Source organism: Kryptolebias marmoratus, linkage group LG7 (genome assembly GCF_001649575.2).
Source record: "Kryptolebias marmoratus isolate JLee-2015 linkage group LG7, ASM164957v2, whole genome shotgun sequence".
In the NCBI taxonomy this organism is placed as follows: domain Eukaryota; kingdom Metazoa; phylum Chordata; class Actinopteri; order Cyprinodontiformes; family Rivulidae; genus Kryptolebias; species Kryptolebias marmoratus.
The window spans coordinates 6,274,513-6,300,542 of NC_051436.1; the positions used below are offsets into that span (position 1 = coordinate 6,274,513).

Sequence of the window (26,030 nt, forward strand, 5' to 3'; positions counted from 1 at the left end):
AGAGGAGAGGAGAGGAGAGGAGAGGAGAGGAGAGGAGAGGGGATGTGGGCGTGCAGAAGATTAAATGTTTGGGTTTTTTTTTTTTTAAAAAAAGGAGTTAGTCGTAGAACAGCAGAGCAGAGACAAACAGTTAAAAACAGACGAAATCAAATAAAATAAAGAGGAGGAACGGACAAAACACGTCTCGTTACGTCGCCTCCGATTCGTTCCGCGCTGCTCGCTCTTTCGCCGTCCTTCCACCTCATCCCTCGCTCCGCCGGCCTCGGCCTCACTCCTCGCGCAGGAGGAAGAGGAGGGAGAGTCAGATTACTGCTGCCGCTGTGAGGCGTGAAGTCCAACACCCCCCCCCACAAACACACCGCCGACCTAACCGCCGTTTCCTCTCTGCTGCTCCTCCTGAGCTGAGGAGGGGGTGAATATTATGAAAATATGAACGTCGGCACAGAGACACGAGGTGTTTTGACTTAACGGCGCAAAGATTTGTCACGTTTTTTTAAAATGGGAGTACAGGAAACCCTTAAAGTCTGACAGGTTTGGCTTCAAAAAAAAAGGGGAAAGTCGGAATCTTTTGAAGAGGGGGTTCTGAGGAAGGTTATAAACAGTATCTTACCTGCTGTAGTTAGCTTTCTGAACAGCCTCGCTTTGAAGAGAGTTTAATTTTCACCACACTGATGATCTAAAAGCTAGTCCTTTAGGCCTCATCTTAAAACTGTTCGTAAAAAAAATGCTGTCGCCATAAATTCCAAATTAGACAATTGCTGCAGTAAAAATCTTGAGATATTCCTGTTGGAAGTGCACCTGGAGGCACACGAGCTGGCTGCTGCGTGTTATTTAAACTCGCAAAACAGCCAGAAAATCTCCTGTAAACAAACCAGTACGAATGTCTGAGGCGGCAGCGCTCCACCTGGTCCCGGTTCTGCTCCGACTCGCTTATCATCTTGTCAATTGAGGCTGTTCAAAGATCCATCTACAACAGGTAAGATATTGTTTGCTCAGCCTGAACTTCCTGCTCCGATTTAAAGCTGCTGGTTTTCCTTAAAGCTCTTAATGAATCTCAGGGATTATAATCCTAACAACAGTTTCTGTTATGTCCCATTTTTCACAGGTGATAACAGATTTTATTTCATTTTTTTCAAACACTCTCTGCTCACCGACGGTGTTGGCTTGACGTCTGTGAAACGGGACGTGTTTTCACCGAACGACAGCCGAGCTGCAGTCAGATCGTGTTTTTCCCCAATATTTCTGCTAATCCACCAAGTCTTCCTGCTATTTGAGAAAAGCCTTAATGTGGAGCTTGGCTCGTTTTCTTGTTTTCAAATTATTTTGATTTCAGAGCAAAAAAAAAAAAGAAAAGAAAAGAAGATTTAAAAAAAACGAGGCTCGGTTTGAAGCTGTGGAGCTGCAGCGCCACCGAGTGGTCAGAGGCAAGAACGCATTCTGCAGCATTCAGTCAGTACCTCCAAGTATTTTAATGTTTTCACTAAAGAAAAATTGTTCTCAAATTATTAAAACTCTATTTTTAAGCAAAGAAAAACCCTGAACTGAATCTTTTTCCTCCCAAACGGGGCAACAAATAAGAAACAAAGGGTTTAGAAAACATGGAACTCATAAATGATTAAATTAAATCAGATCAAAAAGGACAAAATGTAAACAAGATATAGAAAATAGAGTCTACAGGACCAAACTTTAAAGTTAGTGGACCTAAACATTCAAAAGAAGCCACCTGTTATGGTTTTATTGTCGCATTCTTTATTTCTGAACAGAAGTGATTATTTTAAAGCAACATCCTCCAGATGTGTTATTTTTATTTTTAAATTTTTTTAAATTGTTTTACAGCTTTTGGACACATTCATACAGCCTGGAAGAGCCTGAGAGCTAAAAGAAGACGTCTGATCTGTTAAAAGTTAAATCCCACAGATTGTAAAATTGTTTCTCTGCCTCCATGGTAACAAGATGTTTTTTCAACACTTCACTCATAGAAGCAAGGCTACAAGTCGTAATATATGTAGAAGTCTTGGTGAGTAAAAACTGAATGACTGAATATGTCCTTTTAGTCATTTAGCAGAAGCAAAAACATTATCGCCCGCCAGCAAAAGGCTGTTTGTGTGTCTGTTACCCAAATGTCTCATGAACCACTGGATGAAGGACTGATTACCTGCCCTTCAATTCTTTGTGGTTTTTTGGTGTAACATCTGAGTTTCTCCTGTACTTTTTAGTATTTCTCCCCCCCCGTCTTGTTCAGAAGTCTTTACCTGCACGGCGAACGGTTGTCCTCTGTCCGTGTCGCTCCAGGAGGACAAGATGATGGACAAACAGCAGCCGAGTCCGAGCGGAGACAGACGACGGAGTCGGATCTGCGACGCATCAGAGAGGCCGTCAGCAGCAGAACCACCAACGGTCCGATGAGAGGCGTTCAGCCAAATAAGCCGCCGGGGAGCACAAAGCCAGCGTGCCTCTGGTGTCGGCGAGGGGTCGCATCAGGAAGGCTCGTCCGGTGGAAAACATTTTAGCCTAAACAAACACGAGAGTTTGTCCAGAGATCAGAGGTACAGAGCGGGTCGAGCAGCTGGGAGGGAAAGTTAGAGAGGACAGACTGAGACGGTTTGGACATCTGCAGAGGAGGGACAGTGGGTATATTGGTAGAAGGACATTAGAGACAAAGAGGAGACATGTGGATGCAGTTAGTTGGAGTGAGGACAGAGGACACAGAAGACAGATAAATGGAGGAGGACAACTCAGCCCCTGAAGAGGGAACAGCTGAGAGAAGAAGAATTATTAAAATAAAAAGGTTTGAAAGACTTTGAGTTAAAGCTCCATCTGGTTAAAACACATTTTCTACTTGCAGAATATGAAAACTACAGCATAAAGCGCCTTACAAACATTTTTTTTTAAGTTATTACGATTATAAGTTTGGACAGGACAGACTAGACAGAACTCAGATTTAATTTAGAGAATTTTTCATGCAGCAGGTAAAAACTGAAAAATCAATCTGTGGCTACTAATTCTGAGGAAATTAGGGCAATAATAAAATAAAACAAGAAGAACTGAGGAAACAGATGTAACAATTTGGAAAAACATGACATTTTACCCTTTAAAGCGTACTAAAAACCACAATAACTAAAGTAAAACTGAGCTTCAAAACTAAATCTTACTTTAAAAAACGGTAAGAAATCCTGATTGGACACAGTTATCAGACAGTAAACAGACCTAAAAAAGTAGTGATCTGCAAATTTAAGCTGTTTATTAACAAAGCAGCGTTTCAGAAGCTCGGCGTCGGAGCGCAATTCGTTCGGCAACAATTTCGATTTCGACCAATCAGGTGAGTTTAATGTAAAACAACTTGTCATATTACTTGAAAAAGCACCAAATATATCTCAACCATTGCTGCCGCTATTATTATTATTATATTTAGAATGTGCTGATCTTCTACAGTTGTTGTTTGAGTTGTTTACTTCAGGTACCTCAAAGTTATTCATACTTTCTGCCACAAGATGGCGCCAAAGAGGACTGTGTTGGAAAGCTTCAACTAATGAAACCTTTTCCAAAGCAAAGCTCCAGAAAAGCTTCATTTGCCCATCACTACTAAAAAGCAAAAAGTATAATAAACATAAATGTAAACATAGCCACTTTGAGTCCGGCTGATTCAATTTAAAGACAGATTTTGTAGTTTACAAAGACTTAAAATCTAAATAATTAAGAAGTTTGAGCTAATAGCAGTCAGGAAGCCCACATTTAGAATAATTTCAGTCATACTTACTGATTAGAAGTTGTGCAGAGGTGGAAAAACCCAGAAAAGGAGGCAGATTTATTACAGTTTTCCAAAGTAAAACTGAAGTGAGGCTGACTGGAGACGGACAGGTTAGACAAGCTGACTGGAATCAGGTGTGCTGGTTTGACCCGAGCCCCAGGAGCTCTGCTGCCCCCTAGTGTCCGAACACTGTCAGCTCATGCTCTGCAACATAAAAGGTTCAAAAGTGTTTCCTGTTTCATGAATCATGCTTCAGTCGTTGTGATTTGTAGGATGTTGTTGTTTGTTTGTTTGTTTGTTTTCCGCTCACTTCCGGTCGTTTCCCCCCCGGGGCAGGGAGAACTCGGGACAGTTTATCCTTCAAGGATGACGCTACGAAGGATCTACAGCTTAACTATTTATTCGAACGAGGCAGAGAGTTAGAACAAGGCCCAGCGCTGGGACGTCTTAAAGATGAAGCCGGAAGCAGAAGCCCCGAACAAAAGAAGTGTCCGCTCGTATAGATCCTTGGCTCCGCCCCTTAAAGAGGGCGGAGCACGGCGTCACGGGATTCTGGAGTTTTTGCTGATTCAAGCACGTGTTTCAGCCGGAGCAGCGGAACTTAATCTGTGAGCGTGCGGCAACAATAAACAGTCGATGAAGGCGGTCGACTTTAATTTTTCTTCATTACTCACCTTTACTTCAGGACATATTCAATATTCCCCACGTTCAGACGGAAAGGGTGAAACGAGCGCTGGAACCACATGGAATCATCTCCGGAATGAAGTCAAACCATCGGATCTTATTTCTTTGATTCTCTTCTGGTCATTTCTTCACAGTATGCAACGTGAATCCACTAATGTGCCACCGTCTTTAAGGTGTTTCGGTCTTTTTTCGACTTGTTTGACGCCGGGTTTTTTTTCCTGCTGCGGTTCGGCCATTCGTTCACGCGACCTCTGAGACCGAAGCCGTCCGAAGCCAGGCGTCAGAGGGATTTTCAGCCGTTTCAGAGGAAGCCGCCTACGTGTGAAAGCGCCGCGGTCGGCAGCCGTTCTGTACGAGCAGATTCCCCCCGTCTGCGCCACTCGTCCTTTTCGAACACGCGGCAGAACCGCCACCTCCGCTGTCGAGTCCAAACAAACCCACCATTTTGGATGGAGCTGTTCAGACGCTCCGGACCGCACGAGCGCCTCGTCGAAAGCCCGGCGTCAGCGTTGCCAGATATGCGATATTTCCCCTTTTTGCACGACAGTTTTAAGGTCAAGTCCCCCACCCCCCTCTGAGGCAGCTCACCGCTCTCAGCACATACGACAGTTTGAGTCGAAATACAATCATTTTAAAGCGACGGTACGATAGTTCGCTATTTTCTGCCGAGTATGGAACCTACAGCTTCAATGAGAACAGCCGTATCTATGGAAACGCAGTTTTATCTTGTTGCTTTGCCTCAATAAACACTAAGATGGCTCTTGTGTAAACAGGGCGTGGCCAAGTCCCCCTTTTGCAAATGACATCTTGACCTCAGTGGGTTTAAATAAAGGAAAATATATATAAATGAAAACGCTAGCGAGACGCCGGTCCATCACAGGGACGCCCAGGGACGAACGAGACAAACGAGTAACCAATGAACCCAACGTGCACGTTTCTGCGAGAGAAACACGAAGGCACTCCATTACGCAACACGTTTAGCGAACAGACGGATCCTCAGTCGGCGCCAACGTTGATCAAACCTGCGGTGGTTCTGAAGCAACAGAACCCAACAACCAAAACGCTTCACGTCCCCGTCTTTAAAGGCGTTTCTCGTCTCCGACAGGTCGGGTTTTGTATTGCGGTCCTTAAACGCTCAGGAAGAACGACATCACAGGGACGTGTTTTCACAAAGGGCCCCTTCAGATGATGTGACTCCCCATGCAGATTTCGACGAATCGCGACGCCGAGCTGCTCTTTAAACCGCGGGAGCCGACTGAAGTTCAGAGCGTCAACGTCTCTCTCTCTCTCTCCTCGGAGACGAGCAGCAAACGCCCCCGTCTGTTCCCTTCCCCCGAAACCAAACGCCGACGTGTTTGCCGTTTTGCCTCTTTTGTGTTTTTCAGGGAAACGTGGCTGTTTACCGTTTGATTGTCGGTAAAACACGTCGGGTCTGTTTGAAAGCTCACGTTTGTGTGCTTTTCGAACATATTTGTTTTGTCTACATTTCTTACATTTCTTTTAAGAAACGGTTCATTGTCATGACCTTTCGAGGGCGCCGGAAACTCGAGCCAAAATTTTCCTAAATTACCAACATCGGGTACTGGGGCTATCACTAAAAAAACACATCAAAGTCTACTAAACTTTACGTGTCGGGAGACAAATCGAAAATGAAACTCCTAAAGGAATCACTCGGCGTACAACTGATTCAAGATGGCTGCCACAGCTAATCAACCTTAGACCTCAAGTTTCACAGATATTGAGCTAAACGTTGGCGTCGCAGTGGCTCGCAGAGTCGTCTGAGCACGAGATCTACGAAACCCTCTACGGGGGTTTGACCCAAAAAAAAAAAAAAAGGCTACAGATTCGTCAATTCCCCAACCAAAGATGGCCTCCGTTTCAAACTTTACGGTTCCGCAGAACAACAGAGTGAAACACGGTGGATAGAATAGAGTCAGTTTATAGAATTTACATGAAAAATAAAAGCTCAAACTGCAGTGTGACTCAGTCAAACCAGTTCTTTACATGGTTTTTTTGTTGTTGTTGTTGTTTTTACAGTGTTTAACAGGAGCACAACAGTGACAGTATAGACAACAATACATTGGTCATATTTGTTAAGAGTATTACATGATACAGTCAGGTGATGGTTCGAAGGTGTAGATCTTATATCCACAGAAACTCCTCAGAAGACATGTTTTGTTTTTTTTTGCTCTTGGGAAAAACTCAGATCACAACCCAAACTGGTCTCTTCCCCACCCCCTGCCCCGCCCCGCTACAAACGGATCGCTTTTTTTGTGTGCGTGTGTCGTTATGCTGCAGACGGCCGCGAATGTAAAACGCTCTGAGTCTAACGGTGGGGGGGGGGGAGCAGCCAGAAGCGCGAGCGACACATTCGGTCACCGTCACAGGGAAAAAAAAACCTGAAGAGATCGGCGACGCCGTCATGCCGCAGTCTGATCTGGAAACTAAACAAGCGGCGCCATCAGAGACGCGACTTCTTCCTGACGGTTAAACACATCTGGTTCGATATCACTGACAGGAATATATGTGTGTGTGTGTGTGCGTGTGCAGGTGCGCCCTAGGCTTAAGTGGCTTCTCTTGCTGCCATCTAGTGGACAAAAGCTGCGTTCGCCCGAATGAACCAAGAACGTTACAAAAAACATTCAGCTTGGATTAAAACCACACCCCACCATTCCACGTAGGCCCCGTTTATATTCCGCTTCACGGCACGGATCACGCCACTGCGCGGCTTTTATCTGCCGTAAGGAACCTACGTAAGGTTTTCCCTGCGATCTGGTTTTTTTTTTTTCTCTCCTTGCGGCGACACCTGAACGCATTAGCTGAAATCCTGAGCAAAAAACATGGGCAACGTGGATTTAAAAAAACAAAAACAAAAAAAAAGGCAACTTAGCGGGACGATTCGATGCTTTCAAAGCGCGTCTGTGTTAAAGGGACAGTTCAGGTCTTTTGAAGCGAGGTTCTGTGGTCAGGCCGTCTAAAAACAGCTCCAGTCTTTAACGTTCTGGAGTCCAAGCGAATGCCATTTATTTCACCACCTTTTAAATCGCCACCAATTTCACATTCCACCATTATTTCTGCAGAAATATAACGATATTTCCCCCAAAAGTGCTACAGCTAGCTGTTGCTGCTGGTATTTGCACTTATAGAAAGGGCTTGGTGATCCGTGGATTAGCTGTTAGCTCGTCAATCTGGTTCCGAATTAAACCTATTTCTCCAAACCGGGGTCATTTAGAGATCCGAAGACGAGTTTTCGACAAAACCTCCCTCAACGATCTAAACCCGAACTACCCCTTTAAGACGAAGTGCGAGCTGATGAGGAGTTTGTGGATTAATACGACTAAAATAAGACGCCGTGTCGGCTACTTTACGGCTGTGATTGAAACATGCAAGCAGACGCGATGTCCGCGGTGAGACGTCGTGGGCACAGAATTCACCCGGAGCCCCCCCCCAGGTGACGAAACGGCATGTCAATATCTGATAACACCAAGTGTTGAACACCTGCTTCAACGTAAGGTAACGACAAAATAAATACCCAAACCATCCGGCTCGCTAGGAGCTAATTAAAACTTCCCCCCAAATAAAGAAAATTCTAATCCAAAAAAAAATTTGAGAATAAATAAAAAAAAGGTACATTTTACAAAGGCATTCGTGTTTAACAATCTCAACTCATTGCTCAAGTATGAAGACGATACAAAAGCAGCAAAATTTTACAGACGGAAATGAACCCCCGGAGGGACGGTTCTCACTCGGAAACGTGCTACGTTGACCGATTTTAGGCCCCGTTCACATTACTGGGAATGTTTTTTAAATAAATAAATAAATAAGTAAATACAGAGATTCTTCTGCTGAGTTCGCGCCTCCTGTTCACACAGTTTTAGGGCGAGAAAAATGAAAATATTTGTAAAAAAATGCTTTCAAAAGTGAGGATTTTTTTTAAAAAAAACATTACGTAGCAGCATCGCTCTGCACCCTAGAAGCAAACAAAAATGGCAGCAGAGAAAGCTTCCTAACGAGCCCTAATCTCAGCTCCGTTGCTCGTTTCGAGGTTTTATTTGAAAACGATGATCTCAACTACGCAGCGGAGATTTGCTGTAAACTGTAAACTTACTCACCCCCGAGTCCTGCAGCCGAAAAAAACCCTCGACTGAAACGAGACGTGTGCTGCTGCTACGTCTGCTAGCCGGGAATCTTTATCCTCCTTCCAATGGATGGATCCGAAGCTGAGCTCACGCCTGACTGTGGTTTCAGCTCTATAATCCTTTCAAAATAAACTGTAGTTTACAGGTGTTTATAAATAACTCGGTCACTGACAACATTACTCTAATTCACTCGTGTCAAACTCAAGGCCCGCGGGCCAGATCCGGCCCTCTGTAACATTTAATTCGGCCCTCCAGTCTGGTTCAGATCGAGTCTCTGATTCTTATTTTGCTTTAAAAAACTGAGCCTAATTAGTGAAGTTTTCTCTTGACAGTGACTCAGAAGCCAACAATATATAGTTTTAATTTCTGTATGATCAGGTTTTTGTTGATGGCTTTTTTAAAAAATCTGTTTTAATGTTAAAAAATTCATTTAAAAGCTGAGTGAGGCGTAAGAAATGACTGCTAATGTTGAGCTTTTTGAAGTTTGATCTATTTGTCTGTGTTCATTAAAGTCTGTTTGCTCTAAATTCTGTATAATCTGTAACTGGGAAAAGGTCATTGATATTTCTATATGAATGATTTGACATAATACATCTAAAACTGAGGTTAATTTATGTCATTTTTAATAAATATTGATCGTGATCGGCCCTTGGCTAGGACCAAATTTTTAATTTTGGCCCCCTTGTGTCACTGGGTTTGACACCCCTGCTCTAATTCATCCATAAAATTCATTCATAAAACATTTAAACTTTAAATGTTTGAAACTCACAGCCCAACATTTTTGTAAAAATACGTGTACGGACAAAAAAATAAATATCCGCTGCAGTGTAAACGGGGCCTTAATCGCACGTGATGAGCAAAAACAACCTCCTAAAGCCACACATGAGTTTACAGACAAATGAGTACAGCAGCGTGGCGAGTGCGTCATTATATTTGTGGACAATCATGGAGACAATCTTAACCACGGGTCGAAGATACTGAAGAAGTGAATAATTGTGTAAAAATAACTGTCCTCGATGTCACACGTCCGGTCCCGGTCCGGTCCCCCCGCTGCCGTCACTCGTCTTGTGCCCGTTTGGGTTCGATGTCCCCAAAAAGCTACAGAAGAACCCAGATTCGGAGCTCGCGAATGTGTGTCAGAGCGAGTTTCGTGTCCTCTACGTCGAACCAGGCCGGCGGTTATGCTCCACTTCTATTTTTTTTTTTTTTTTTTTAATCCAGAGCGTCCGTCTCCCCCCCAGCTCGGTTCTGTCTCCGCTGAAGTCGGACGGATTGGTTTGGTCCACATGTCCGCTCCTCGGATGACTGGTTTTATTTATATTTTCTTAACTTTCTAAACGTGAATGTGCTTCTTCTTCTTTTTTTTAAAAAAAAAAAGGACGCAGGGAGAGCAGGAAGGAGGCAGTGGGGAAATTGGCTGAATAATTTTTTTTTTGGTCGGGACGGTTCAGAAAAGCTCGTCTAACTAATGTCTCTCACTACTGCAGCGGGTTCGGTGTGCTTTTTTTTTTGTTTTTTTTTGGAAGGTAAAACACAAACACAGATGGCCGAGCGCGCAAACTGCCCTTCCTGGACTTGGATTTCCAGGAACAAAGTAGGACAAACCTCCGAATCCCTGAGGATTCCTGTCTGTGACCTTGTCTTTATGTTTTTATTTTTAAATGTTGAATCTTCACGGCTCACTACTGTTCGGCAGAGAATGCGGCTATAATTAGCGATGTTACTAGCAGCGTGTTTCCATGCATTTCTATGCCTGCAAACCTCTAACACGTTTTACATTCAGGCAATAATTTTGAGCGCACTTTTATTTTTGTTGTTGTTGACGGTTATCCTTCAGATCCAGAAGGTAGCAGCTTGGCACAACCTGACCGAAGCCATTCTTTTATCTTTATTTATTTTTTTCCGGGAAACGATCGCCGCCGCCATCGAGTGGGAGTCGTTTTAATACCCCATCTGCACCGAAGATAAAAAGCCGTTATAAGTCAGGAATGCCCCGCTAGGCTCGACAGCTCGATCGTTACTTCACACGCAGTCCGACATTTTGGACACAAAAGAGACGAAAGTGGTAAATTTTTCACCTCTTTGATAAAAGTTTATACTAATATCAGGAGAAAAGGTTCAGTTATTGGTTTTATTACCTACTTTACAGACCTACCACTGCTGATGTAACTCGTAGAAATGAACATCTTCTGATTTATTTCTATTTGCAGGCTCGTCTTATCGAACGACAGGCTGTTCAGATCTTGTTTTTTTAAAGAGGGTAAAGATCTCATTCAGAGTGTTGATGTGTCTGGTTTTATTAAATGTGATCTTTAAGGGGAAAACCTAACCCACCAGGTGATGTGATACAAGGAGTAAAGCAAGGTGAAATCAGTCCACAGACTCTCCTGGACGTCGTCACAAACTTTCCAGCTTCAGCAGCAGAAGCCAAACTACCAATGATTTAAGATCCAAACCTTGAGCCAAAAAAGTCTTAATTATATTATTTTGTTTAGTTCATGGATACTTTTTTTACTCAGAGTAAAAATATTGATAAAATATGACATTACAAGGAACTTTTAAGATGTAATTTGATTTCTGGAGATTATCTGAAGACCCTCGGTTTGTCTTTCATGGCCCACAGTGGAGCCCTGACCCTGAATTTGGGAACCACTGCTTTATTGGATACTCGTGGCTTCATTTTTATTTTAAATTTTTATGAGAAAAGCCGAGAAGGAAGGACATAAAAGACAAACTCAGCGGTGAATTGAACATGTTCTGACTGAAAAGGTTTCACTCGGAGGGATGGAATGGTTCATAAAACCTATGGTTGGGTTCGGTTTTTGTTTTCTATTTGCTTTGTTCTGTTTTTTTTAAATACTTTTTAACCACTCAGGAAGTAGCATGCATTATTACTAAATAATCCAGCATTTGGACTTTATTTGCATCTTGGGTTGAAGCTGAGGGTTTTTTTTGACAATAGATGAAGAAAAGTTGTTTATTTTAAAATGCTTTTCATTTATTTCTCAAAAAAGAAACTGTCTTAATTTTACGCTCAGAAGATAAACAGTTCTTCGATGTCAAACCTGAACAGAAGAAGTCTTCTCGGCTCTTGAACGCAGGAGTTCCTGCCTCCTGATTAACATTTAAAATGAATATTTATCAAAATGTTAACTTTGCTTTGGTTCTACAAAACTGAGGACAAAAAGGGAATATCTCAATTTTCTGACTCATGTGTTTTATGAGAACAAGTGAAGGTCTTCCTTTTGTAAAATAAGAGTTAAATTAATTAAAATTCACACTATATTTTATAATTATTACATTATTTGTCAAATTATCGTAATTGTTTTTAACTCGACTCACCTATGATGATGTGGATCAACACCTTAGAATCCTATCTGCTGTTTTGTTGATTCTTCCTCTTTTATTACGCTGCTTCAACACGGAGTTAACAGGCTTAAGATGAGGACACACTACATGTTTTGGGTTTTTTTTTGCCAGATTTTACCCACAATTCCCAGCTAGGCAAAGTCTGCACCAGTTGGGGACAGTCGACGAGGCTAGTTTGAATTTCCGCAGCCGAATCAGGTTGCAGATAGCCAAGGACTAAGAGAGGGTGGGACACAGGAAGTAGCTTACCCTTAAATCTGTCGCCCTCGTTAGAGTTTGACGCGTTCAGCTGGTTCGTGCGGTCTCTGATTCCCCCGTCGGGCGCAGCTGTTAAGCGTGTGACCCCTGAACCCGGCCTGTTTAGCTTTGGGAACGTCATTAAAATGTTTGACTGTTGAGGGAAAAACCCACATTCGGATTATTTAAAGTTTTATGAACCGCTCCATCCCTGTTTTCCTGCGAGCGGAGGGGGCGTGTGGGGAAACGGGAGTCCGGGAGACGTGATAAAAAGAGCGGAGTGTAGAAGATCGCTAGAGATCAGAGAGCTAACAGAGGAAGCGATCGCTCCACGATTTATGAACTTTTTTTTTTTCTCTACTATCAGCTCCATAACAGTAATGGACGGAGCGGTCGGGAAGCTAATGGAGGAAGAAGTAAGACGGCGTGACGAGACGAGGAGGAAAATCGATGCCTCTCCTCCTTTGTTGGCACAGCACAGATGATGGAATGATCAGGTGCTGTTCGAGTCGTCCTGATTCTGTTCTGTTGCTTTTTGGAGAATCTGGATTATTAGTAAACTGGAAATCTGTTTTTATTATTATCACATTTGTTTACCTCTTCTTTTTGAATTAATGTTTTTAGGTTTGCGTCGATGCGTTTTAATCTACGGCTTCAACCCTTCGAACGCCCGTTTAGTCTCGATGTGTTGTAAAAAAGAAAACGCGTGTACCCTGTACCTCTCAGCTGGTTCAGTGTCTCTCCGCTGCTCTCCAAGCTGCTATCTTTAGACTTGTTAGCTCTCTCACTTCAACTCCTCCTGCATAGATATATCTGGAAACACACATCCCTAAGTTTTCTCCATCCGATCTGTGTGCAGCTGCACTCACTTGGTCTTATTCTGCGACTGCTCTCTCCAGCAGCTCTCTGCCTCTGAACTCGTGGGTTTGCCGCGTGTGTTCATTTGTTTTATCCTTCACCTGTTTCCCTCCTGCCTTCCATCGCGGCCCTGACAGATCCTCTCTGCTCTGACTCGTTCCTGTGTGCTCTGTGCGGGGTTTTTTTTCCTTCCCCTGACGGCTTCGTTTTTCCTCCCTCTCACATGTCGTCGCCGGCGTGGCAGCTCTCCTCCCCGTGTATGATGAGGACGGGGAAGAAAAACGCGTCCTGGTAGGACGGGGGACGATCCCTGCCGCCCTCCCTCACCTCTCCTGCCCCTGCGCTCTCCTGCTCTGCCTCCTCGTCCCTCTCTCCTCTCCTGCCTTCCCTCCTCCTGACCTCCTCCTCTTCCTCGTCGTCCTCTCCTTCAAGCACCCCTCTGGTCTCCTCGTTATTCTGTCTCGAGCCTAACCCCAGGAAGCCTCCGCTCCCGCCTCCTCCTCCTCCGCTGCTGCTCCCTCCTCCCCCTCCGCTCCCCCCTCCGTCCTCCCTGCTGCCTCCCAGTCCTCCTCCCATGCTCCTTGAATGAAACAAGCTGTTTTGGCGTCCGCCTCCGAGTCTCCCCAGAGAGAATCCACTCCGACTGAGCACCAGTCGTCCTCCGATGCCGCCGCCACCACCGCCGCCTCCTCCCGGCCCAGCCGCTCTGATCCCAGCCACAGTAGCATTCAGGAGGGCCGTGGTTCCCATCGGGGCCCTCAATCTGGAGGGAAGGCTGGAGCTCGACGTGGTCCGCCGGCACCTGGGGCAGCTCTGCAGGAGGTAAGCGGAGTTGAAGACGACAGGAAGAGCCAGGGGAGGCGGGTGGGAGCCCTGGGTCGGGGTGACGCCCGGAGGCCCGGAGATGGGCGTGGAGGCCGTAGGGTTTGTTCCTCCACTTATGTCCAAGTCCATGAGGAGGGCCTCGGAGTAACTCGGGACCATTTGTTGGTTACAGCAAATGTGCCACTCCAGCTCCGTCATGTCCACCGTGTTGACGCGAGAGATGGCCCTGTAGCTCGTCCCGTTCAGGCCAATTCCCATCCCGATCCCTCCGGGATGGATTCCATTCTCAGTCCCGCCTTCGACCCCGTCGCCTCTCCCTCCGCCGTGCACGCCTCCGCCAACTCCTCCCCCGCCAACGTCCTCGTCCTCCCCGAACAGCTTCTCCACGTGGTAGTGGACGTACGCCGTGCGGTACTCCGACACCACCCGCAGCGGCCACGACAGCAGGAAAGCGGAGGCCAGCCAGAAGACCCGGTGCCTGGAAAACCACGGCTGATGGGCCGGATCGTGGAATGCCAGGATGTGCTCCCGGAAATCCACGTTCTTCAGGTGCATGCCCTCCCTGGCCTCCATGTAGTCGTCGAGCCCCTCGTTCTCCCCGAAGAAGCGCGCTCGCTTGCAGTCACAGAGAAGGAAACAGATTTAGAGTAATTTGTTAAATAATAATCCTTACCAACTGCCGCCTGTCGCCAAAAGGTGGGCGATTATGTGTCTACGTGTGTTAGTTTGTCTGTTTGTTAGCAAAATATATCAAACTTTTAAACGAACTTTAATGAAAGTTCCAGAAAGTAATTATTGGAGGTATATGTTTGTTTCAATTTTGAAGTCAGCTCGATTCAAGATGGCCACCGCAGCTTACCAATCTTAGCAAACACAAAAATATCTATATATAGAGCTAAAATTTTGGGTGGTGGTAGGTAGTTAGGAGTGTTTCACGCCACATACTGAATATTTTGATCAAAGCAGCTGAAACTCATCATTTCACAACATAAAATGATCTTTGGCATGAAAGGAACCTTAAGCCTTTGACTTCATCTTAGAAGTTATGTTCTTATTTTTATTTATGGTTGTTCTCAACTAATAATAGAAGGAAGCATTAAGATTAGATCGGCGCTCTCTCTGCTCCGTCTTACCTGGGTGAGGTAGGCTGCTTCGGCACGAGCGCTGGAGAAGCTAAAACACGCAAAAGGAAAAAAAAGTGTTCCAACACGAAGACTTTTAGGATCAAGTTGGACTCCAAGTCGAGCAGCTTCAGAGCCGATTGTCGAATGCGACGTACCTGAAACACTTCGTGAAGCGAAGGCGAACGGCAGGGTGCCGCTCCAGGTCCAGCAGCTGCTTCGACACGTCTTTGACGCCGTAGCGAGCGTAGTCGAACTCCGAGCTGGAGGCGTGGGTGTTCACCCGCTCGTGGTAGACCTGAACAGGGGGGGTTTACAGGTTTACAGTGCAGCTTTTAAATGACAGAAAAGCAACGATGAAAGGAAGAGGAGGAGTGTGTGTCACCTGTGTTGTTGTGTACGCGTCTCCGTTGCGATATCTCGTCACTTGCCTGGTCCTCCTCACGTAGTGATAACTGATGGCCTTCCACCAAATACAGGGAGTGGCCTGCTGAAGCCTCTGCACGCGCTCGTACACTTCCTGACAAATGGATTAGCGCCGACTTAGTTGATAATGCACATTAAAGGGATAGTTCAGACGTTCCGAAGCGGGGTTATCTGAACAGGCTGCCTTAAAGTGTCAGGGGATTGCAAAACAAGCACACACAATGAGGTGGGTATTGTCTGAATATAGTCAAGTGTGCAAAACGGGCTCTGCAAAATACATCGTAATGATTTCTGTTTTTGTGGCAGAAGCAGATTAGCACCTTAATAGACGATATTAATAATAGAGCTGGACAAAGACCAAAAAGCTTTGTTGGCCGGGTCATTTTCAGTTGATTGGGCAATCACTTTCCTCACAAAAACATAGGAGAATTTAAAAATAACCTCCTTTCCTTGTGAAATATCAAAGCTTTTAATAAACCCCATTAAACTGGGGTTATGTCTGGGTTTGGGAGATACCTGGAATTCAGCGTGAGCCAGCGTGGCCGTCTTGGAGAAGCAGTGCCAGCACTCCACCAGGTAAACCACATACAGCATGGCCAGGAAGGCCAGCGGGATGTAGACGTAACCGCTGGAGCACGGGCTCTCCAGGTGCAGGATGTCGTTGTAGTAGGCCGCCGACGTGGCGCCGTCGTCCGTGCCGAGGGGCACGGAGGAGGAGGAGGAGCCGAGGACGGGCACGCGGCAGAGAGCGCACCAAGCCAGCGTGGCGAAGCAGCCGTACATGAGGAGGGTCAGGAGGAGGCACTTCCAGTGGGACTCCCGGCAAAGAGAGGAGGCCAGAGACTGCTGGACCGGCCTTTGCTGCAGAGGCACGACAAACAGGAGGAGGAAACAAATGTTAACACAAAGGCATTTATTGATGTTTCGCTCCTTATAACCTGTGATATTCTCTATGTACAGTGCTGTGCAAAAGCTGTAGGCAGGTGCTGAAGGAAAAAAAAGCGGTAAAGTAAGAATGTTTTCACGATTAGAAGTTCTTCTTCTGCGGAAGTTTCTGACTCAGATCTTTCAGTATCTTCATGTAACCCCTGACGCACTGAATGGTGCTGAGATCAGGGCTCCGTGTCGGACAAATCACCTCCGAGACTGAATGACACCGACTTTATTTTACTTTAGAATTAGACAAGGGACTCACGGGGAGATTTATTTGGACAATGAGGCCTAGTCCACACGTAGCCAGATATCTGGTAAACCGAATAGTTTGTTATGCGATTTCATCCACACGTATCCTCCGTTTAATAGCACTAAAAACGACTGATAATGAAACGTCCGGCCAAAGTGAAGATTTGGGAAATTCTCCTTTTTTGTGTTTGCTTGTGGACGTTAGTAACCGGAGATTTAAAGGTCCGTGCATTGTAGTCTGCGACAAGTAATTGTTATTGTTTGACCGCGCAGTAAAGGGAAAATGTCTGCTATCAGACAGGGGCTGATTTTTACACTCGGTTCGGACGCTTTTTGCCTCTTTGTTCTTACAAACCCAACGGCTGCAACACGTCGAATTGCAACAGTAGAAGGAGCGCTTGGAGGGCAGCGGTTTGACACCAGCTGTTCCTTCCCGATACGGACGCAGAACGCCGCCACCATTCAACGTCGTCGGTTTTGGATCAGCGATCATAAATGATGATGATTTGAACATGCCACCCCTTGTGGATTTAGCATGTTTAAAACAACGCTCAGTGGTGAAATTCAGCTGTTTTTTTGTGGATGAACACTTTATTCTTTAAACCGACCCCGTGTGGATGGCGTCATTTCTTCAAACGCTCTTGTAATCTGGACCTCTATCTGGGAGCAACAACAGCACTTATATTTCCCTGGTCTCTCTGCAGCAGTAATAAGACAACATTACGCTCTCAGACGGTGTTTTCGTGACACTGGTAGACATGCTGACGATAACAACGCGTCTGTGTGACGGTGTGGCGTTCGGCTAACCAAACCATGAATTGCTGTTTGCAAGTTTCAGCTCTTCCTCGAACAAACTGTCTTCTAGTTCAACCATTTCATGCATCAGTCCAGAACATCTGCTGCTCTTTTCCTGCACCAGAGTTCTTCTGTTTTCAAGGAAAGTTTTGGTACCGGTCTTTGTTTCCATTTTAAAGGTTTGGCTTTTAGTTTTTTTTTAGGGTTTTCTTGTTTTGCTTCTTTCCCCTTAGTCTTGTCTACCCACTGTCTATCTTAAGTCACGTTCATGCTCGATTTAAAAGTCCTGAGCTTCACGTCCATCTGCCTTCTGCCTCCTCATTTGCCAGCACTTGGGTTCTCTTCAGCCCTCCATCTACATTCATGACACTTTTGGCCGTCATGTCTGGACAGTAGTTGGGTGTGTTTGGGTCTCAAAGTAAGCCACTAACGTTTTGCTAAATTTCTTGAACTGACCGGTGAATCTACGATCCCCAACGTTGCCAGATTTTTACGCTTTTTTGAAGAATCTGAACGGCATAAAGCTGAAACCCCTGTCTGCTCTGAGATCTCTGCCTGGCAGAGACCTCGCTGATGCGGTGTAACATGAAACTATCAAACCACAACCCCACCTCGGAGGCAGTTTTATTGTTCCATGGCCAGTTTTAAGCCTCATGGAGCTGTTTCTGTTAATGGTTTAACCTGTATATAAAAATGACAATCATCATCGTCGTCTGGTTGGTGTAACTGGTTACTAAAACCTGAATTTGTGACTTTGTGCAAGTGCACCTGTGACAGTGGTGTCCAGTCCTGGTCCAGGAGGACCGTTATCCTGCAGGTTTTAGATGTTTCCCTGCTCTTCAGCAGATCTTCAAGCTCTGCAGAAGCCTGTTAATCACTCAGTCACTCAGATCTGGTGAGTCACAGCAGAGAAACATCTAACACCTGCAGGACAGTGGCCCCTCCAGGACCAGGACTGGACACCACTGATCTATAACTGAGGTTGCTTTGATTGCAAAATGTGGTCACTAAGCTTGGACCGATTACTGGTTTCAAACTGTAACACTGTGGTAAAAAGTCCTGGTGACAAAAACCACCTTTCTTTTTAATTTTTTGTCACATCGTTACTACAGCTGAGATGGCTAAAAATGAGAAGACAAAGATGATGACAGTAGTAACAATATTTGCATTTCTGATTTTAAATAAAAGCAAAGAAATCTGGTTTTAACATTGTTGTTTTTCCATACAGGAATACAGTCAAACCGTGGCATTTTTGTTGCAAGTGGTCACGGCAAATACCGATTTCATTTTTCCTCTAATCCGCTCACTTTGCATATTTTCTGATAAAAAAAAAATTAAAAAAAATCAACCGAGCCTTCTTCTTTCACACCTGCCCCGTTTAGTCCTTTTAAGCGCGCTAAAACGTTTGGCAAATCTCGCCGGGGGAAAAAAAAAAAAATGTGATAAATAATAAAGCGAGTGTTCGTATCTAACCGCGTCTTGACGGGCGGAAAAGATTTCAGGTGTCCGTCAAAGAAGACACACAGATCTGATGTACCGCCCCCCAAAAGACCCTTCTCTGGTAAAGTATTAATAACTTTCCTGTTTGGTAAACAGTGTCATGTTTCCGAGCGAGAGCGGAGGCCGGGGTCTCGACCAGAGGGGAAGGCATTACGCCGCCCCGGCGTACCCGTCTTCGGTAAGTGCTGCACATTAGACACACGCGCGCTGTTTACGCTGCTCTCTAAGTGCACACAGCTTCACTTCCACTGTGAAGACATCACATTACAGTGCACTCAAACACACACACACACAAGCTGGGCTAATGTGACTTTTCTTCTCTCAATCCATACTCGAGCCACCACGCACGTTCGCAGCATTGTAATGCAGCCAGCAGGAGAACATGTGAATAATTTAGATGGGAACGATGCTTCTAGAGCGTTCTCCGGCACAACCGACTCGGCTCCGACATCAGCGGCACGTTGGTGCTGATGCAATTTTTTTTTTTTGCATGCGTGGTGAACGAAGGGGAGGGAGGGAGGGACCGGCGGCGTGTGCTGCGAAAAAAAACAAAAACCAGAAGCTTGTGTGTTTTGTTTAGAAACAGGGGGAAAAACGTGCAGCTGGCTCGTGCTCCGTGTCCCGTGAGGAGTTCGGGCTGAAAGTCACGAAGCAAAAAGAAAACGAAAAAGATGATGAGAAAGGAGGATAAAAGAAATTTAAATAAATAAATATAACACAGATGGGATGACACCAGTGTCCTTCGCTCCTCTCAGTCAAGTCTGCCAGTCCCGTCAGCACATCTCTCCCTCCATTTATCTCCCCCCCTCCCCCCTCGGTCATTACCACTCTTTATTCTTCCTCTCTCGTGCACTCTCATCTTCCTCTCAGTGCAGCACCGTGGAGCCACAATATGATATTTGCTGGGAAATGGGACTGGCTGCACTCACACGGAGCCTCTGCCTCCCCTCGTCTGTTTTTTTTCTAATAACTGGCACGTCGAGGGTGGAGTGACGCAGAATGAAGGACGCCGTTTTCAGCCCTTTGTCACTCGAAGAACAACCCCCCCTTCCCCCCACAAAATAAACAACAACCAACTGCTGATTTTAGGATCCCAAAAAAAAATCAAGTTTAAACAGCAGCGTCAATTTCAAATCATGTTTCTTCTTCTGTAAGTGCCTCCTCTCTTCAGATGCAATCTGCTTCTTCTCCAACCCCCCCCCCCCCCCTCTCTCGTTGCCTCTCCACCCCACACCTCCTCTCGTGCATCCTCTTTAGGTCCGTCTTTAAGTGGATTGATCGAGTTAAAAGTGCAGGGGCGAAGAGAAGAGTGAAGGGAGGTGAGGAGGACGAGTCGTGAACTCCACGGATGCAACGCACGAAAGGAAACAAAAACGAGACAGAGGGGAGAGAATCAAGAAAAGGCAAAAAAAAGGAAATAAAAATGGTGACAGACTACACCTAACTCCAGGGAATCTCACTTCTTTTCTTTTTTTTTTATTATTATTATTATTATTATTATTGCTGACTCAAAGCACTCCTCCAGTATTTTTCATAGTGGCTTTTGCAAATAAATGGTGCAAGAAGGAAAGAATGTTGTTGCAACAACGACGACGACAACAAAAAAAAAAAAGGACCTGCGAGGGGTTTGGTTCGACAATTTCAGCAGCGAGGCAGGCAGAAAATAAATAATAAAAAATCAGCCCCAAGACTGGAGTCAAATTCATCCTGTATGCACTTATTGTGCCAGCTCTCTTCGAGAAAGAAGACACGGCACAAAACGACGGAGCCTGGAGGCAAACCGAGCCGCAGAACCGCCGCAGAACCGCCGACCTTACAGGAGGTCACGCTCCGGGGCCGCGTGGCGTACAGGGAGTACAAGAGACATTCCAGTTGTTTGTCGGGCCACAGCGGCTTCGCGCGAGGCCGGCTCTTCGGAGACAAAGGGACCGGGGGCCTGTTTTTTAACAACGTCATCGCTAAACTTTGAGCCACTTTGTCGCTTCGAAGCAAAAAGTGGCTTGAAAACGAGAGGAAGATTCCTGCCAGTGCACTTTTAGTTGCTGCTGTCAGAAATGAGTCGACATAAAAAGTTCCAAACCTGGAAGACATATTTTACATCTGGCCCAGCGGTTGGCGACAGGACGGCATTCATGTCCTGGAGTTCGTTAACACCGGGACTTTTCTTTGCATGCTCCTGGGAAACTGTGGCTCGATTTATAGCTGAACGTTTGGGCGACACTCGTGCAATCAACGCTACGATTTCCAAGTGGAAAAATGTGCAATTTTGTGCCTCTAATTGGAGCTCCTGAATTAGCAGACAGCCTTAAACGGTGGTGGATGATGCAGAGAGATGTTCAAAGACAGTTCGGGACATTATTATTCTCAATTTTGAACGCTTTCGGTGACAAACTTGACTGCTTGGACTTTGACGTGTTCTTGAGGAAATTACTCCCGGCTCCTCGTGTTTACCTGAAGCTCGTAACCAACTGGATGTTTTAAAAAAATCTTTTTATAGCTAGTTTCTATTGCCAAAAAAACAACCCCTGCTTTTAAAAAAAGACGTTATTTTTGTTGAGCCTCCTGCGTCAAGCTCTCAGCCTCTTCGACATCATCATTATTAAAAACTACAGCTCGGTCTCAGGAGCATTAGCCGCCTTTTTGCCTTTAAGCTGAACGTTCGGACCAATCGAGACACGGGCCGATACGTCACCCGGTGCAATTTCTGCAAACGTCGTGGAAACAGCCCACAGCGGTCCAGCGCAAATCCTTAACTTCAGGTTGAGACAAACATCACAAACACTCTACAAGCTGCTGCTTGGCTTTTGAACATCTTGAGCAAAACAGCTCTACTAACCCGGGGCTTTTTATATCTTTTTTTTATTTATTTTATTAACTCCATTTGCATCAGCCGCATTCGGTTTTGAATGCGGATTTTATAACAAAACTCGGCAACATGTTAGGCCCATAAGGAGCTCTGCTTGGTCGTATTTGAACATTTCCTCTCAGCTCACGTGTACACTGTAAAAATTGAAAGTACCTGTGCACCGAGCAGATTATCTCCACACATCCCTTTGTGTATAAAGCGCCTAATAGATTTGCTCTCTCCCACTCAGGCTCTCAGCTCGAACTGATTCAGCTGGTTAGGTGTGACTGAAGCAGCTATAATTAGCAGTCCTGGTGTGTGTATGCGTGTGTGTGTGTGTGTGTGTGGGTGGCAAAATGAGGTGGGGAAGTGAGGAAAATGTGCCGCTGATGCCTGCAGAGCGCCGCTGTTAAAACGATTCGCCTTTCATCGAAACTGGATTGAGTCATTTGAGGATGTCAGGGTGTATCTATAACTGTGCTGCGATGGCAAATAAATTATTAGCATTTACTGTAGAGGTAATGTGTCATCATACGCTCGCAACGCTACCGCACATCAGTTCCGTCGTCCCTTACTGAGAGGACGGTTATCAGTGAGTCTCCTTTTCGTAAATGGAAGTCGATGAAAGCAGCAGCTACAGTTTAAACCAGTGAAACTCCTGCTGAGACGAATTCCCCAAGGTTTTCTTGGTGCTTGTCTACTGAGGACCATCTAACTATAATAATTATTAAAAAAAGAGCCTGCACGTACACGGGACTTGTGCAGAAAAGGCGAAGATTAATGCCGGATACCGAGACAGTAGCGGGGGGGGGGAAGTGAAGCTAAATTAAATCCAGTCGGTTGTGAAGATATTCAGACATTCACTCTGTAGATTTTGAAGCGCCTGAATCAGAAATGCAGCCTCGACTGTTTCCTCTTGGCACGGAGCTCAAACTCGACCACGTTGGATGGTTTCCCACATCTCAGCGGGGCTTTCACAGAACTGTGGTTATTCTCATTCTCTGTGGTTTCAGTTGATCCCCCTCTTTCTGCATCCTGGTCGTGCTGCAGAAGTCTTTCACTCAGGATTAGTCTGGAAGCATCCGTTTTTGTTTCATTTTTGCCTATCTGGACTCCACGGGCCAACGGGGAAAAAGAAAAACATCCCCGGAAATTGAGGCTCTCATCTAATGCCGGGCGATATGGAAAAAAAAAAAAAATCATATATCACAATTAAATACGTTTTCAGTTAATCTCTGAAAAATATGACAAAATAATACCATTGCTTACTTTCTTCAACCTTTACTTCGACGTTTAACTGAACTTTCACAAATGAGAGCTGCTGCGTTTTAGCTCAGCAACATTTATGCATTGAAAGACAACAGATGACTCCGTCACCTTCGGCTGGCTGGAGTTTTTCTTCTCGCAGCTTTTCCCGGCTCTTTTACAACTTGCCTGACCCTCGCACTATTTGGGGTCGTCGCGTATTCTTCTTTGTGGTTCTTCTTTAGGCGACAGAAGAGGTTCGTCGTGTTGGCGTCCGACGAGGAAACGGGTCTTGGAACTGGAACGGACTTCTTGAACCCAAAATGTAACCAAGTCGCAGACGTGCCGCCTCGTTTCGGTAAAAGTCCTCCTTCTTGGGCTGCCTGCGTAGCCGTCTCCACCCCGGGGACGACACTTCCTGCGTCTCCGTCTTTCAGGACTCAGGAGTTAAATGCCGTAAAGCAAATAGTTATTTGTTATTCTTATTTATCACTTCTATAAACTGAGTACGCAAAGTGACAACACTAATACAGTCATCGTAGCCTGCTTTATGAAATATTTGCATGAATAATTGATTAAATTATGTTAGAGACGATAGAAGACAAGCGGCACGATGGACACTTTTCCAGCGTCATTTCGCCCAGCACGACGCTCATCCACGTGTTCGATGACATCACTGTCGGCCATGTTGGTGCCTGGTTTACCTCCACGATCCCTGGCAGGATTGCATATCGCCCACAACTTTCCACAACACAGTTTACAAGTAGGATCACGTTATTATAAATGATGACGTTGCAGCCATTTTGGTCAAGGCTTGAAGGTAACGTCACGCTCGGAGCACGCGTTGGGAACGACTCTCAGCTACTACTATATGAAATTTTAAATTTCACTGCGCTGGAGCCATTTCTGTGTCGGCTACTGGCAAGTCGTGGCGAGCAGCTTAAATCTGATCGGCTCTGAAATTTACTCAGTTGCAGGAGAACGTCTATTGGAGGGCCACCGCGGTGGATCGGCTGTTAGTGCTGCGTTCTTGTAATCCTGAGGTTGCAGGTTCGAGTGCAGGCAGGAAGGGCGTCCGGCGTAAAATGATTGCCAAATCGTCTGCGTGAGTGCGAGTTTGCTCGCTGTGGCAAGCCTCTGAAGAAGGGAGCGGCCGAAAGAACTTACTTTAGAGGTACATCTATTAGTTATTTCCTGAAAGATTTAATAAAATCTTATCCAGTGGTTCTTGAGATATTTCGCTAACAGACAAACAACAGGTAAAGTCAAAGTTTTAAGCAAAGGTGTTGCTCTATGAAGCACTTGAAGCATGTGTTGTGAATGACAACACTACAGCCACACCACTTTTCAACCGAATACCTGTAAGGAGTTAGAACCATTTTTGTGGCTTCTAAGCTGTGGCGGCCATCTTGAATTGGGTTAGCTAATCACCTGAAGATCCAATGATTAAAAACGTTATCGCCTTTCCGTGCAGCTGACTCATCTGCAATTACGAGCGCGGAGGCGAACTCCTCGTGGACCCGGGAGCAAACGAAGTTAACGGGAGGCATGAGCGCACGGGAGCCCGGGGGGAGGTGGAGGCAAAAGTGGAGCGAGACGCCACCGCCGCCAGTTCAACCCCGCAAGAGCCAGATCCCAAACAGGAAGTAGGCAGGTGGAGAGTGATGGAGGCAGGAAACAGATGGGAGGCTGAAATCATCGCATTACGTCGCGCCGTCTGCAGCGAAGGCGTGAACGAAGACGGAGGAGAGCGGCGGGATAAACCGAAAGGTGTCATTTAACAAGCCAGCTCCACATTATGTCTTTAAATTATCGTGACGTTAGTGCTACAGTCTGTATTTCTCGTCATTAGTCTTGGGTTGCAGGAAAAACGAGTTACTCCCACTTAAGACTGCGAAAGGAAGCTATTTTCTTTCCTTGAAGACATGTTTGAAGCTGATTAGAGCTTTTTATTTTACAGTTATTGATGACGAGCAGGTTACGTTTACGTATATACATATATATAATTCAGAAAGGAGAATGCTTATCAGAGCACATTGGAGTAGCTGTGCTCTAAAGCAATGATTCCCAAAGTTGGGGTCGAGACCCCAATGTGGGTCACCCAACACCAAGCAGGGGTCCTTAGATAATCTCCAGATATCAAGTTACAAATAAAAACCCAGTTTTTATGATATATTTATACTATAACTGTTACAGAGAATTGAAAAACAAGTCATTTAATGATTTAAAAATTAGCAAAACGGATGCTAAGACTGTTCAGTCTTGTTATTAGCACGTAAGCACATTAAACACATGTGAAGTTAATGTAAATTATAAGGAGTTAAAGTAAATAATGTGGCCAGATGCTGAGGAGGTGTAGTCCTGTGATTTTACTCACATTACGTGTGATTATGTAAATCTGGATGTAAGGCTGGTGTGTGTGATGTAACCCTTTAGTGTGACTTGTTTATTTTTAACAGGGTTTTTTTTAAAAAACACACACAGCCTGGTTCTAATTCAGATAAACAATCAAGGTCCTTCTCTGCGTCCTTGCTGCTCGAAAACAGGACATGCTTTTTTATTTATTTATTATTTAATGAATATTCCTGCTCCAGTGCGGAGCAGGAACCGTGGTTTGTTTGGGAATAACAGCAGAAAGTGCTTGGAGGAGCTCTGGGCCGGTGTAAACAAAAACGTCCTTACCTGCTCTCGTCCCGACCCTTCCTCCAAGATGGGCTCTTCTGCGGCGGCCGTCTCCTCCTCCGTCTGCATTTTTACCCCCCTTTCTCTTCCTCAGGCGGCTCCCAGCCGGCAGGTACCGTCCGAAGGCGGGAGGAGGAGGGTCCTCCCCGGCGGAGCGGCAGGGAGCTCGGTCACCCCATCCGCCGCCGCAGGTCGGGGTCCGGTTTCACGGCGATTGCGCGGCCTGCGGCAAACGAGGGGAAGCGGCATCTGCTGGTGTCCTTCCCGCGTCTCCTCCTCCTCCTCCACCTCCTCTTCCTCTGACCCGCTCACGGCTGGTGTCGGACCGGCTCCATTCTTCGGTCAAAGAAGAAGAAGAAGGGAAGAAAAAAAAA

The 26,030-nt window shown here is 45.5% G+C and overlaps 1 protein-coding gene and 1 long non-coding RNA gene across 8 annotated transcripts in view; both read right to left on the minus strand.

The window, feature by feature from the left end:
* Positions 1–3,941, minus strand: part of LOC112450447 — a 52,651-nt gene extending 48,710 nt beyond the window's left edge. For 2 of the 7 annotated variants that reach the window (XR_005233356.1, XR_003039079.2), the window contains exons 1-2: positions 3,758–3,941; positions 2,253–2,511 (exon numbers count right to left, since the gene is read on the minus strand). This is a non-coding gene — a long non-coding RNA (uncharacterized LOC112450447). Of the gene's footprint in view, positions 1–174; positions 902–2,252; positions 2,512–3,757 lie in introns of those variants that run through there. The other 5 variants (XR_005233360.1, XR_005233361.1, XR_005233358.1 and 2 more) reach the window with 3 other exon arrangements.
* A 5,825-nt stretch (positions 3,942–9,766) lies between these two features.
* On the minus strand, positions 9,767–26,024 carry LOC108234868 (transmembrane protein 151A). Its single transcript, XM_017414448.3, has 6 exons — positions 25,657–26,024; positions 15,924–16,268; positions 15,367–15,501; positions 15,140–15,279; positions 14,994–15,033; positions 9,767–14,475 (listed from the first exon to the last, which is right to left on the minus strand). Exons 1-6 carry the CDS (start codon positions 25,723–25,725, stop codon positions 13,255–13,257), a joined length of 1,950 nt encoding a protein of 649 aa, XP_017269937.1. The 5' UTR covers positions 25,726–26,024; the 3' UTR covers positions 9,767–13,254.
* Between the last annotated feature and the right edge of the window lie 6 nt (positions 26,025–26,030).